This window comes from Plecotus auritus (genome assembly GCF_963455305.1).
Source record: "Plecotus auritus genome assembly, chromosome: 10".
NCBI classification, from domain to species: domain Eukaryota; kingdom Metazoa; phylum Chordata; class Mammalia; order Chiroptera; family Vespertilionidae; genus Plecotus; species Plecotus auritus.
Genome location: NC_137785.1, coordinates 43225567 through 43240041, shown reverse-complemented (window position 1 = coordinate 43240041; position 14475 = coordinate 43225567). Strand labels below are relative to the sequence as shown.

General features: G+C 45.2%; 1 protein-coding gene across 1 annotated transcript in view; it reads left to right on the top strand.

Moving 5' to 3' along the window:
* The window catches only part of HYDIN (HYDIN axonemal central pair apparatus protein), a gene marked incomplete at its 5' end in the record, with an annotated part of 303461 nt that overhangs the window by 239308 nt on the left and 49678 nt on the right, over positions 1-14475 (top strand). The window contains 11 exon segments of the mRNA XM_080643807.1: positions 35-207; positions 825-1023; positions 2476-2575; positions 4333-4432; positions 6528-6696; positions 7689-7927; positions 9556-9673; positions 11497-11701; positions 12405-12640; positions 13551-13702; positions 13813-14002. Of these exon segments, the coding sequence (XP_080499933.1) occupies positions 35-207; positions 825-1023; positions 2476-2575; positions 4333-4432; positions 6528-6696; positions 7689-7927; positions 9556-9673; positions 11497-11701; positions 12405-12640; positions 13551-13702; positions 13813-14002 (1881 nt within the window).

Here is a 14475-nt window from a genome sequence, read left to right as displayed (position 1 = left end):
GTGTAAATGCCCTTTGTTTTGCCTCTTCCACTAGATACTAACCGTGTGGGCCTACCCTACTGCAGTCGGTGTCTTTGAAGACAGCATAGTCTGCTGCATCAAAGAGAACCCAGAACCGGCCATCTTCAAATTAAGCTGCGAGGGGGTTCGCCCAGAACTGGATGTGGAACCCAGGCAATTGCATTTTGACCGGCTTCTGCTGCACAGGTCAGCGTTCTCGATGCCACCAGGACTGGGATGGAATTGAAAGAGTATTTAGCTCTAGGGTGGCCAACTCATCTTGATTTGCTCAGGGCTTTCCAGGCTTTAAACACTCTGAGTCCTGCATGATGGGAAACTTCTGGTCCTGTGTAAATCAGGATGGTTAGTAGTCCTATTTGCTGGACTTCAGCAGCATCAAGAGACCCCCCACTCCCGCAAGATCAACCGCCAAAGTGTGAGCACATTGCATTTTTCTCAGAAGAAAGACGAGCTTTTTCCTGATTCTCAAAGCATCCCATTACCCTAAAAGTTTAAAAATATTTAGCCTAGAGATTCTAGCACAAACAGAGAATATTAGCTCAAAACTAGAACGTACATATCCATTCACTGGAATCTATGATTCTAAATAGAGAATGTTTCTTTCTGGAGCTGCTGGGACAGAATGGATGATATGATATGATATGGATGCTGCATTCTTTGATCAATACCATCAGGCCCCATTCCTTGATAAATACTGATTAGTGAACTAAGCTATAATTGAAATAACCAGAACTACTTCCTCAGAACTGACATAATAAATCAAAATCATTTGAAACTGACAAAATGTCTTTTGGTCTCTGCAGAAAAGAATCCAAAGTAGTTCTTTTCCACAACGTCACGGCCCTGCCCGTGGCCTGGCGGATCACCAGCCTGGAGCACCTGGGCGAGGACTTCTCCGTGTCCATGCTGCAGGGCACCATCCCCCCCAAGGCTGACTATAGCCTGCAAGTGCACTTCCAACCCTCCAAGCCCATCAACATCAAGAAGGCGATTCGGTTGGAGGTGAGGCTTCACCCATCTTCAGACTTGGTCGTCAAAATGTGTACACATTGGGATCCCTGACACACACACTACCAACACATACACACACACTAGCAACACAAATACATACGCAACCCTCCACACACACTGCCCACACACACACTACCAACACGTACACGCTGCCAACACACACTAAGCCAGGTCTCCCTGTTACACACTCTTATCTAATCACGTTTGACAGCCCCAACCCACAATATCGGCTCTGCACACACTGTAAGCTCCCTGAAGGCAGTCTCCTTCATGGCAGATTTCCCAGTGCTAAGAAAAGAGCACTCAATCCGTGCAGAGTGAATGAGTGCTCGGCGACAGAAAAGATGGAAACTCCCGAGTTAAAACTCGAATTTGGTGATATTCACAAATTTCCCTCTTGGCACCGGTAATGGGGAGTGGTGGCAAATTGTCAACTTGCGGCTTGGGCAGAGAAGCAGGTGATCTCTAGGCAGACCCAGGAGAGCTGTTCCCACAACCCAGTGCCCTTCACCTTGACAAACAGACCCGTTCTCAACCCCTCACTTGTCTCAGGAGTCAATGGTTGGGTCCAGCTGGCACCAGTTCAGAGGTTTCTTGGGACAGTAAGGGAGGAATTATCCCCAGGGATGACAACAGAGGGGGACAGTGAGCAACTGGAGGCTGGGGCCTTGCTTTTGTTTTTTTGTTTGTTTTTTACATTTCTGACTTTAATAGTAGTAATGTTCATGTAAATAAGGCATTTGAAATTTGCAAAAGAAAAACATTAAACACTTTTTGTGAAAAATCTAGGACCTTTCCCACGTATTGAGCCAGAAACAAAGAACAGAACAATTCAGATTTACCAAATTAGTAGAGCAAGGATGATTAAGAATATACAAGTTTTCCATTTCCATTATCAGAAGAATGCTCTTCAGGTTTATTTTAGTTAACAGTTCTAAATAACACTTCTCTGCAATGTATACTCACAGCCCAAACTTCAACAATATTGAAACAATCATGCAAATAATTTAAACCCAGTCATTGGACAAGATAGAAAATTCGGTCTCATTTTCCCATTCTTATATTGATGGTCTACATCAGCATTCCCCAAAGGAACACTAACTAGTGAAGAACACTAATCCTACCAAATGTTCATTGCGGGTCTTGTGGGGGAGGCAGCTAATCGATGTGTCTCTCTCACATCAATGTTTCTCTCTGTGTGTCTCCCCCTCCCTTCCACTCTCTCCAAAAATCAATGGGAAAATGCCCTCAGGTGAGGATTAACAAAACAAAAAACAAACAAAAAATTCTATCCTATAGGACATGTATTCATAGGATAGAATTTTTAAAAAATAAATATTCCTATCACATCCCCTTCATGATTCCCACTGCATGTTTTGTAGTTCAGGCTCTAAGCACCTCATGGGTCTTGCTTTTACTGAAGACTGTCTCTCATCCCAACAGGTTTTGGACACAGACAACCTTGTTGGAGTTGTTCAGATTGAAAACATCATGGTCATTGCAGAGTCCTATGACATGGCCTTGGACATCACCTTCCCCAAAGGTGTTTAGCAGTCATATCTTTTGGTGCAGTGTAGTGCTTGTGAGGGTGACAAGAAATATACTGGGTGGAGGGTGACATTTCCTGAGATAGGAATCTTTTGGTGTGTTATAGGTGGTTGTTTGGAGGAGGGGTAGAATTTCAGTAAATAGTAACGCACACCCCAGAGTATGTCAGCAACATTACAAGAATCTGTTTGTCCAACTTGAAATGATGGCAGCGGGAGGGGTCATGTAGATCCAACATTTGCAGAGCTCTTTTTCTGAATAGTCATCTGAGAGTGGGTACCATCTTCCTGCCTGAATTAGTCTTCTATCGCTGCTCTAACAAATTCCCACAAATTTGGTGGCTTCAAACAATAGAAATTTCTTATCTTTCAGTCCTATAGATCAGAAAATCCAAAATGAATGCCACTGGACTAAAATTAAGGTGTTGGCAGGGCTGCATTTCTTTCTGGAAACTCTGGGCAAGAATCCATCTCCTGGCCTTTTCCTGCTTCTAGAAGCCACCCCCATTTCTTGTCTCATGGTCCCCTTCCTCCATCTTCAAAGCCAGGAATGTTGGGTCAAGCCCTTCTCACGTTGCCAGGTCTCTGGTTCTCCCATGATTGTCTCCCGCTTTCACTTTGAAGGGTTCTTATGATTACATTGGGTCCTTCAGAGAATCCAGGATAATCTCCTTATGTTAAAGGCCGATGATCAGCAACCTGAATCCCATCTGATACCATAATTCCCCATTGCTATGTAAACTAGCATATTCCCAGGTTCCTTTGGGGCAGGAGTGGCATGATTCTGCTCACCACACGGCCCTATCACCCAGCTTAGGTAGATCCTTTGACCATGCCCTTTTCCACCTCCCTCCTTTCTCTGATAGATCTCCTCAACAAGATTCATAGAATGTTAGAACTACATGTTTGCCTAGATGTCATTAGTCTTATGTACAAAGATATTTACCCCAGCATTATTTATAACAATGGAAGATTGGAAATAACCTAAATTTCTATCAATAATGGAATATTGTTATTGTAGGAATAGTGCTGTACATTATGGAATAGCCATATCATGATATATTGTACATCCAATAAGATCACATTGAGGATGCCCTGGCCAGTTTGGCTCAGTGGATAGAATGTCAGCCCACAAACTGAAGGGTCACAGGTTCAATTTATGTTCAAGGGCATGTACCTTGGTTGCAGGCTCTGTTCCCCAGCCCCAGTTGGTCAGGGCACGTGTGGGAGGGAACCAATCGATGAGTCTCTCTCTGTGTCTCTCTGCCTCACTTCCACTCTCTCTAAAAATCAATGGAAAAATATCCTGGATCTTTTGTTGTTGTTTTAAGGATTAACAACAACAACAAAAGATCACATTGATGAGGAGTTGTTAATTATGTGTGGAAATTGTTATGATGTAATGCTAAGTAAAGCAATACAAGTTTATATATAATATCCCAACTCTGTACAGCATACGCTTGGTGGAAAAAAAATTGTTTGCATACTGGGAGATTTAGCTACTGTGAGACATAAAAAGGACCGTGATCCTAGGATGGAAGCCAGAGGGAACCGCCCCATTGAATTGGGTACAAGAGCAGTGTCTGTTGTTTGCTAAGATGCAATTACAAACGCTTTTCTAGCCATGATGTTTTCAGAAAGCAAATTCTCTGAAATTGTCATCATGGATTTTCCACATGACCTGCAATAGGAAGTCCCCCTGCTTCTTGTTCCCATGCCCACTCACCCTCCCCATCCCGTGATGCCTCTGCAGGAGCTGAAGGAGGCCTCGATTTTGGGACCGTGAGGGTCCTGGAGGAGGTGAAGCAGCCCCTGCAACTGAAGAACCGTGGGAAATACGAGATCATGTTCAGGTAACCTGAAAACCATCCAGCATGTGGTCATCTGTGTCCACTCCTGGTGAGAAAAATGTGTCTGGGAGATTTTAAAAAAAATGTTTGGGGCAATCATAAGAACCATCTCTGCTTTTAGCCTCTCCTGGTTTCAATGAAGGGAATTCCAGCTGCTAAGAGAGCAGAGATTCTCACACTCCTCTCAACTCTGAGACTTTGTGGAGACCCTTAAGGGTCCTCTGAAGGCACCTAGAGCCACGGGGTGAATAGGAGATACTGGGAGGAGGAGGTCCTGGGGTAGAGGGAGAGACAGAGATGGGGAACCTGGCCTCAAGCTGTTCTGCCCTCTCTTCAGCTCCTCTGTTTCATAAATTGGCATGCTACATAAGATTTCAGGTGGGTAGATGTTCCAATTTTCTTTTTTAATTTTAAGAAGCACTGTTTGTATACATTCCTAATGGCAGCCTGGTGGACTAGAGGTCCAGCTTGTGCTCATCTCTTGAGATTAAAAATATGGTGATAGCCTAGCCAGCGTGGCTTAGTGGTTGAGTGTCAACCTAAGAACCAGGAGGTCACAGTTCTATTCTTGGTCAGGGCACATACCCAGGTTGCTGGCTCCATCCCTAGTAGGGGGCATGCAGGAGGTAGCCGATCAATGATTCTTTCTCATCATTGATGTTTCTCTCTCTCTCTCTCTCTCCCTCTCTCTCTCTCTCTCTCTCTCTCTCTCTCTCTCTCTCTCTCTCTCTCTGAAATCAATATATATATATATATTTTTAATATGGTGATAGCCAGAAAGAGGGGATGCGGGGAGGGGGAAGTGGGCAAAAGTGAGATAAATAGGGATAGAAAGAGACTTGATTTTGGGTGGTGAGCGCACAATGCAATATGCAGATGATGTTTTATTGAACTATACACTTGAAATGTGTATGGTCTTATTAGCCAATGTCACCTCAATAAATTCGATTTTTAAAAAATGAAAGACTAACTAAGGGAGTTTCCTGAGAGAGGAAAGGGTGGTGCTGGTGGGGCGAGGGAAGAGGTCAGTCAGGCAGGGTTACACAAACCTCAGTGGCAGTGCCGGCACCCACGGCCAATCCATTTCTATGAAAAGTCATCCTTTCCCTAGAAGAATTCACAGTTGATAAAGGGTCTTCCCCTTCACAGATTTGGAAGAAATTCAGTGTATTCATGATAGTTTTATTTTAGCTCAGAAAATGCTGAAAGTTAGAGAGGCGCCACTTAAGTACTACCATTAGTTAGAACTGTGTATTGAAATAAATAAATACAAATGAAAGCTTAACAGACCTAAAAGAAAGCCACTGGCACTTAGGCATTAATGCTGAATGTAGCTGTGCCTGTTTGCAAGTTTTGTTTCAGATTATGGCAGGGTGTTAGCTCTTCTCTTCCAGGTTGCATGGAAGAGTCACACTCTGGTTCCAACAGGAGATGTGGGGATTGTGCAGGGAGGTGAGGGAGCGCAGGCACCTGCCGGCAGCAATGGAGTGACAAGATCCCCTGGGGCATGGGGATGACATGCAACTCCAGGTGTCCCATCTCAGCTTAAGTTCCTTGCTCCTTCTCCAGTCCCCTGCCATTTTCATGAGTCAGCTCATCTCTGTGGTATCCCACCTCACCTCCCTGAGGCCACAGCCACCCTTTCCAAGGGCCTCTCTTACAGGGCTTCTGCCCTCCCGCCCCGCGCCCCACTTTCTCTTCTTTCTTGGATCCCCTGTCTTCTGCATCACTGTTCCTTCTGTGTGTGCTGCATCCAGTCTCAGAAAGGGGAGGGAGGGACAGAGGGAGGAAGATGAATTAATCTAGTTTATCCTTATCCAGCATCAAGTGTCCCTGTTGGATAGAGATTTCATGCAGGGTCACCACTTGACCACAGGCTAGATAGAGATGGCTATCTTTGCCTCAAGCATCACTCACTGGCCCGGTCAATCCTGGCTAAGGATGGGCAGTCACAGCGCAGCACACAGTGGACACTGCTAAGCAAAGTACTTAACCAGGGCCAGAGGCATGGCAGGCACTTAACAGTCCAGAGTTTGCTCTCTGGTATCTTGGGTTCCCTGAGTAATGACTTATACTAACTTTTACTCATATCTGTCAGCTTTTCTGTGGACTCCGTAGGCATCACAGCGACCAATATAAATTCTATGATCTCAGTCCAACCCAGGAAGGGCTCACTGACCACAACAGATAAGCCCACAAATGTCCAGGTGTTCTTCCGTGCAAAAAAGGAAGTGAAGATAGAGCAACAGCCAGTCCTGCGCTGTCAGGTGAGAGAGCTCAAAGGGAGAGCTCTATGGCAGGGTTGTACGATGCATGTAAGAAAGAAGAGCACATTGTCTAACGCTTCTCCAAGCGGGGAAGGGAGGGCTGGCCTGGGTGGCAACCAGAGAGGATGCACCAGGGTTTGGTCCCCAACTAGTAAGTACAGGTAGGTCAGGTGAGAGGTAGGCAAAGTCATCAGAATTGAGAGCGCCAGTAAGGCAATGTGGACCCTGGTCTTTGGGGAGCACCTGAGACAAGGAAGCCGAAGTTAGTCATCAAGTGCAGAGGAGGCGTGGGGAAGTGAAAACAGGAGGCAAAGTTGGTCTGTGTCAGCCATTTTCAACGGGTGTGCCCCGGGAATTTTTAAAACATGCAACACCTGACTATGTAGTCAGGGGCACTGACCTCTTTTCCCTGAGACCAGTGGTCGGCAAACCGCGGCTCGCGAGCCACATGCAGCTCTTTGGCCCCTTGAGTGTGACTCTTCCACAAAATACCACGGCCTGGGCGAGTCTATTTTGAAGAAGTGGCATTAGAAGAAGTTTATGTTTAAAAAATTTGGCTCTCAAAAGAAATTTCAATCGTTGTACTGTTGATATTTGGCTCTGTTGACTAATGAGTTTGCCGACCACTGCCTTAGACTGTCAACTTTAAAAATGACAACAGCCAACACAACAGTAGCCATCTGGTGTGAACTAATCAAAGTTATACCTATTTTTTTGTCAGATTGGCAAAAAATGTATTTTTTGGTGTGCCGCAGAATTTTAGTAATTAGTGTCTATGAAAGGGTTGAAAATCGCTGGTCTAAGTTGGTCCAGGGCTAGTTCATAGTAATTTTATGTTAGTATTTTCTAATATTGTTGATGCAATAATATAAAGAGAATGAAAGGAACATGCCTTCATGTCAACAAGGAAATAGGCAATGAATTAGACAGTCATTGGAATTCTGGAGCTATGCCAATAGCTGATGTCTTCCCAATCCTCCTTTCCTTTCTAGATCATTGAGCCCAATATGACAGACGGAACTGAAATCATTGCCAGCATCCCAATTAGGTTTTCTGTGAATGCAGTGTTCTCCAAATACAACATCAGCCCCTCCTCCATCATCAACTTTGGGGCTCTAATCTGTGGTACTCGTAAAAGCACTACCTTCACCATAGAAAATCAAGGTGTTACTGACTTCAAGTATGGCCTTTACAGGATGACAGGGGAGAGCTCCATTCACCAAAAGAAAGCGTAAGACACCCATTTGCTTACTCATGCCATTCCCCAGTTAATTAGTGCTTTATATTTTACAACGAGCTTTCCTGTATTTTATCTAAATTCACCTTATTCCCTGTTATGAGTGAGGTCATTAAGAAATGACTCGTGCGCCCTGGCCCGGTGGCTCAGTTGGGTGGAGCATCATCCCATACACCAAAATGTGGCTGTTCAATTCCCGATCAGAGTACATACCCAGGTTGTGGGTTTGATCCCGTCAGGCAGGGGGCATGCAAGAGGCAACTGATCAATGTTTCTCTATCTCTCTTCCTTCCTCTCTCTAAAAATAAAAAATGACTCGTCCAAGATTATGCAAGAAATCACACCAGTAGATTTCAATTGTGAACCCATATCTCTGACTCCAGATTTCACATACATTCTAATTAAAATTGTTTTATTCATTAACTTACAGTTGACTTTCTAATAAATTGGTTTAAATCAGGTATACATACAGCTTTACATTGTTTGTAGTTGTTTTACACTTTTGTGGATATCCTCTTTCATTTTGGCAAAGTATTAAGAGATTTTTTTGTTAAACTGTCGAAAGTCTCTATCTTCCTCATTTAATTTCAACCTAATTTTTTACTTATTTTATAATAATTTAATAATGTTTATTTATAGATATTATAATATAATTGTGTGTTGCTTTAAATTGTTTTTTGTTTATTTTTCACTTTAGCATGCACAAATTCATGCAAAATACTCAAAAGAGGATAGAACTTCAGTTGTTCTATCTTCAGTTGGTCATTAAGCAAGTGAATGCTCAAATATATAAATCTCTCAAAAGGTTAAAATTGCACCTCAAATACATTTGGATATTTTAGGGGAACTAGCAGCTAGGAAAATTAATTGTTGGTTAAACTAGCTTCAAGTGAAGTGAACAATTACCCAAACTTGTGTTTGTGCTATTCCTTAAACTACGTCTTAAAAATACCGTGACTACCCTGGCCAATTTTGCTCAGTGGTTAGAGCATCAGCCTGCAGACCAAAAAGTTGAAGGTTTGATTCCTAGTCAAGTGCACATACCTGGGTTGCAGGTTCCCCAGCCCCAGTAGGGGCGTGTGCAGGAGGCAACCAATTGATGTGTCTCTCTCATGCCCATGTTTCTCTCTTTCTCTCTCCCCCTCCTCCCTCCCTTCCACTCTAGAGATCAATTGGGAGGGGAAAATATCCTCAAGTGAGGATTAAAAAAACAAAAACAAACATCATGACTATAAATGTGAAGAAAGGGCCAGAATTTAATCTCTTGACCATTTCATTTTTTTAAATGAGATCAGGTAAAAGATTTGATGTCTGTAAATAATTTCTACACACTGCTTTCCAATGAACTCAAGTAAATATTTAAAAATGATTATTCTCTTGCAGAATCATTTTCAATGTCCTTATGAGTCATATGTAATAAGTACAATTACTGCATAATTTTCTCACAGTTGTTAAATGAGTTTGGCTAATGATGAATGCTGATTATGCTACCACCAATGGCCGCTTGGGCAAAAAAGGGCCCTTCCCCCATTCCTAGGAGAAGGGACCTTGCAAGCAGACAGACAGGTGGTGTTTAACATCACCACCCCAACCTAAGGGTGTACTCTTGCTTCTTTAATCAGAGTCAGCCACATGAGGCATTTAAGATCCCGGGAAAGCGAGAGCTTCTACAAGGTTGCCCCTTCCAGAACAACCAAGTTCTCTGAAACTGTTCAGAAAGAAATAAACATCGCTAGCCAGGTAAGGACCCTTTCCCTTGTTCAAAGAAACCCTGTGAGACCACCTTCCAACTGGTCCTTTGCTCAAATACTCCCCTCTCCAGGATAGCAAGATTTGAATCTATTGTGGCAGGAATGTTAGTTATACTGAAATATCACTTTCATTTTAAGACAAGGTATTATGGCCTTTAATTTGGATACTCTCTTTTGTTTTAAAACCTTCTTTGGCTCCTCACTGCCTTCCGATTACATTTCAACTCTTGATATATATTTTATTTAGCAATCTTTTGCTTATAAGAAACAGAAGCCCATTAAGACTGGCTTAAATAAAAGGACATTCAAAGACACCTGCTTCTGGTAAGATGGAGTTAGATATACTTTTCCCTACTCTTCCCAACCAAGTATAACTAAACCCCTGGACATTACGTATAAAACAGGTGGAGAGAGAAAAGATCAGATCAGTGAGGGTCCTTGGGACCCAATGAACATCACGGTGGTGAGTTCCCTGAGTTTTCCTTTGACCTCATATATCTCATCGGGATGCTGAAGGAGCTGGCAACCCAGAAACATCACCAGGCACAGATCAAAAGAGGCCCCAACCAAGGACTGTTCCCACTGGCCAAACAACCAGGACGAGAGCAGCCTAGTAAATGAGAAAACTTCACATGAGAACTGTTCTGTGACAGCTGAACCTGACAAAACCTAGGCTCCTACCCCACCACTGCCAGCAAAGGACTGTGGGAAGACGTTCACCCTATCAAGGTTATGATGAGGTGCCCAACCCCCAGCCAGAGTGGTGTCCCAGGAACACCCAGGAGGTAGCCAGGAGTTTCAAGACCCTCCCCCTCCTCCCCCATTGTTAGTGGAGACACCACATGGAGCCTTGAGTTTCACCTCCACCCAGTGGTAATGAGGCGGTCAGGAGACATTTCTCCCCCACCCCCAGTGGACCTTCCCGCCCAGGCAACAATAGGACAGTAAGGAAGCACTCCTCCCCCACCTTGCCAGGTGGACTCCGTAGAGGACTAGTGGGGAGCTGGAACCCTCACCCTTGCCTGGCAGAAATGAGCAGTCTGACTGGGGAATTGGACTGCCACCCCCCACCTGGAAGTGATGAGGCAGTGCTTCTCTTCCCCCTCCGAAGAGGTATCGGAGAAAGCCAGGTCCAAGAGGTTTAAGTAAGATCCAGAGTCTCATAATGTAACACCGAAAATGTCCAGGTTTCACCTGAAACTCACTTGTCATACCAAGAACCAGGAAGATCTCAAACTGAATGAAAATAGTCAAGCAATATATGGCAACACTGAGATGACAGAGACGTTAGGATTATCTGACAAAGACGCTGAAGCAGCCAACATAAAAAGTGCTTCTGTGAGCAAGTACAAACACTTGGAACAATTGAAAACACAGTAAGTCTCTGCAAAGAAAGAGCAGCCATAAAGAAGAACCAAATAGGAATTCTGGAATTTAAAAAAAATAAGCAAAATGTAAAATTTCATGAAGGGGTTCAACAACAGAATGGAGGGGAGATTCCCACCTGGGTAAGTGTTGTAGGATGTGGAACATGTCTGTCCCCGAAACCCCCACTCAGTCATGATTGGTCAAAGCAAAAGGAGTTATCTCTGTGCTTCATCTGAGACCTTGCTGAGTAGGAAGCACTGAGAGATCCCCTCCTTGAAGAACCCCCAGGCCCTCCCTCCAAGAGAAGAGCTGAGCCCCAGAGAAAGCCTCTGGGGGATCCCCCAACAGTCCCTTTTGACACCATCTCACAGCTCTGGTAGAAGGGCTGAGTCTCTGTCACCTGCTTGCCTCCACCCCTCCCACAATCCTACTGTTTTCCTGCAGGCTCGCTACAGCCATGGCATGTTCACCGTGTACCCTGGGTTTGGCTCCATCCCTCCCGGAGGAATACAGACCATCACCATTGACTGCGTGGCCGACCCTGTGGGAAGGTGTGAGGAGTTTATGGCGATCGATATCTCCGACCGAGACCCCAGAGACCACCCTGCTGGCATTCCTTACAGCCTGTTGGCTGAAGCCTGTCTACCAGGTACTGAGCACTCAGATGGGACCACATCCCTTAAAAGACCTTACTCTGTAACAACCCCTCCCCCATGCACATGTTGGGCAAACATGGCTAGGCTGCTACCTTTGGGGCCTTAGAACTTCTCTAGTGTCTTCAGCCACATTTCTCCCTAAAGGACTTACGAGGCATGCACACCTACAAGGGAAGGTGCAGCTTTAAACTCCTAGTCTTCCTGAGTGGGGTCTGGGATTCTCAGATGACCAATGTCCTCTGGGAATCGGGGTTCGATGGGATATGGCACAAGTCCCGTATCCAGCCTGTTCATGGCCAGGTCACTCCCTGTGGACAACACGCACATGGAGCACAGTGTCGGTGACTGAGCATGCTGCAGCTTCAACCCAGCAGATCTCAGATGGAGTACAGGGAGAGCTTTTGCTTTGGCTAGAGGCTCCCTGCAGCCTCACACCAAAGGGAGCCAAATGCCTCCTCCTTTCTTAAGCCCACCCCAGATCCTGATCTTACCCCTCCTTATCATTGGGAGGAACGGTGGTTGGGGTCTGGCAACCCACAAGATCAGTATAAAAGAAATTAGACTATGTTCCATCACTCATGCCCTATCTCTCTTCTATGATTGTCTTTTGTTGGAATCCAAACCTCCAAATGAGGAATTAGATTAAGCAGGAACTGAGCTATCAGGCTGCGTTTAAGTCTTCCCTCCACTCCCCAGCCTTCATAACGGACAACAATGCCTCCATATTTGAGGAGCACCAGATCTGCAACAGTGCCAACCTGTACAACATCCTGCAGATCACAGAGAGCCAGGGTCTATTTGTGGAGGATGAGAACAAGTTCATGTTCAGCAATATCCTGGTGGGCCATCAGGCCAAGGCTCGGTTCAAGATCAGCAACGTGGGGAAGATCAGCTGCGATGTGAGCATTGTGGTTAAGCCTGTCTCCAACAAGGTAAGAAGCCCCACTCGGCCCCAGCCCACCGTGGTTGGCAGAAAGCCGGGGAGAGAACTCTTGGAAACCCCTGCTCTGGAGCCTGTCTACATGAGTGGGGATTATCTGGCACTCGAGCCCTGCTGGAAGTTGTAGGAGGGAACTGGACAGACCACAGAGAGCAGGAGGCTGTGAGGAATTTTCTATATATTCTTCACAGTGGAATAGAAAATTCAGGATGACAGGAGAGAGCTGAGTCAATAGGTTTCGCTCACCCTTCCTTTCCAAGCAGAAGTGCTTCAGATGCTATGGTCTTATCTCAGCTGCTCAGTTCTCTGCCCAAAAGTAGAATCTTGGCCCAGGTGGTCCTTGTGCCCCAGAGCTGGCTTTGTTCACATGGCTGGTGGTGGTGGGGAGACCACCCAGAGGGTTGGCCTGGCCTAGAGCCAGAATAGAGTATACATTCCCAGGAGGCTGACACCCACTACAGAGGGACAGGGTTTGGGAGACTAATTTCTCTTATGACTTCCCTCACGCCCCAGTGACATCCAGTCATTATTCTCTGGCTTTATTTGGGACACAAAGGAGCAGCTCTCTTCCTATTTTGTGCTAAAAACATAAAAAGGTGAGGAAGCCTGATTTCTAAACAAAGATAAGTTTCTAACAGGGGGTTTGCAGACACGATATGTTCTCCCCGTCCTAATTTGCAGGCTCTCCATTGGGAAAAAAAAAAAAAACACCACAAAGGAAACTTAGTTATTGCTGGAAGATGAGTCCCAGAGTATCTAGGCTGCCCCTTCCAGGGGCATGACTATGCAGGCAATGGAACATGTTTCCCCCAGAGCTTTGAGGGGCAATAGAGATAAGCAGCAAGCCCTGTATCAGTGCCACATAACTAACACATGTGTGGGTTCCTGCCCCCCTTCACCAGATCATTGCCCGCATCACAGACATCTTTGAAGTGGAACCCAACAAGATGTGTATTGCCAGTCGTTCACATGCCTTTGCCACGGTGACCTTCACCCCCCAGACCATGCAGACGTACCAGTGTATCTTCGAGGCTACCTTGGATGGCGTGTCCAGGTACCAGCACCCCAGCAACCTCTCCTGCAGCAGGGCTGCAGGCCACACTCTGTGGAATGTCACTCCTGCCATGCCGGGCTGACAGGCCTCCATCTCCCTGTTCCCTGCAGCATCCAGACCAAGAACCGAAGCCTCATGTTTGATATCGTGGGAGAAGGGACCCTCCCTCGGGTGACCATTGTGCGGCCAATTCTCCACAACCAATATGGAAACCCCTTGCTCCTCTTTAAGAGGCTTCTTCTTGGCCATTCAGATAAACTCCCTCTCATCCTCAAGAACAATGGCAATATCCCTGCCCAGGTACTGCTGGGGGGTGAAGGCGGGGTGGAAAGGGAGAAGAATCCTTCAGAAGTCAGACTTCTGACATTGAGGTCCCTGCTATCCCTCTTGTATGAGGACTTCTTTGATGTTCCTCATCCATTAACCTGTGTAAGACAGGACATGCAGAGGGAAATCTGACATGGTCTCTACCCTCAAGGAGTGTCAGAAAGCAGATTACATAGTCCACTAACAATTACTTTGTGAGGCCGTGTACAATGATATACACCAAGCATAGTGGGTAGGATCATGGGTATTCTTAGTGTCATCTTTATGTTTTCTGTAATGAACATTGCATTTATAATAAAGAAAAACAAAAGAAACCTCATTAGGGGTGAGAGATGTAGCATCTGTAGGGACTTCTGTTTCAGCCATTAAATTTTGTAAAATTTTATTTTATAAAAAAAAAGTGCTAAATTGTGTAAGGGTTATGCAAAGGACTGTAGGACTTTTGA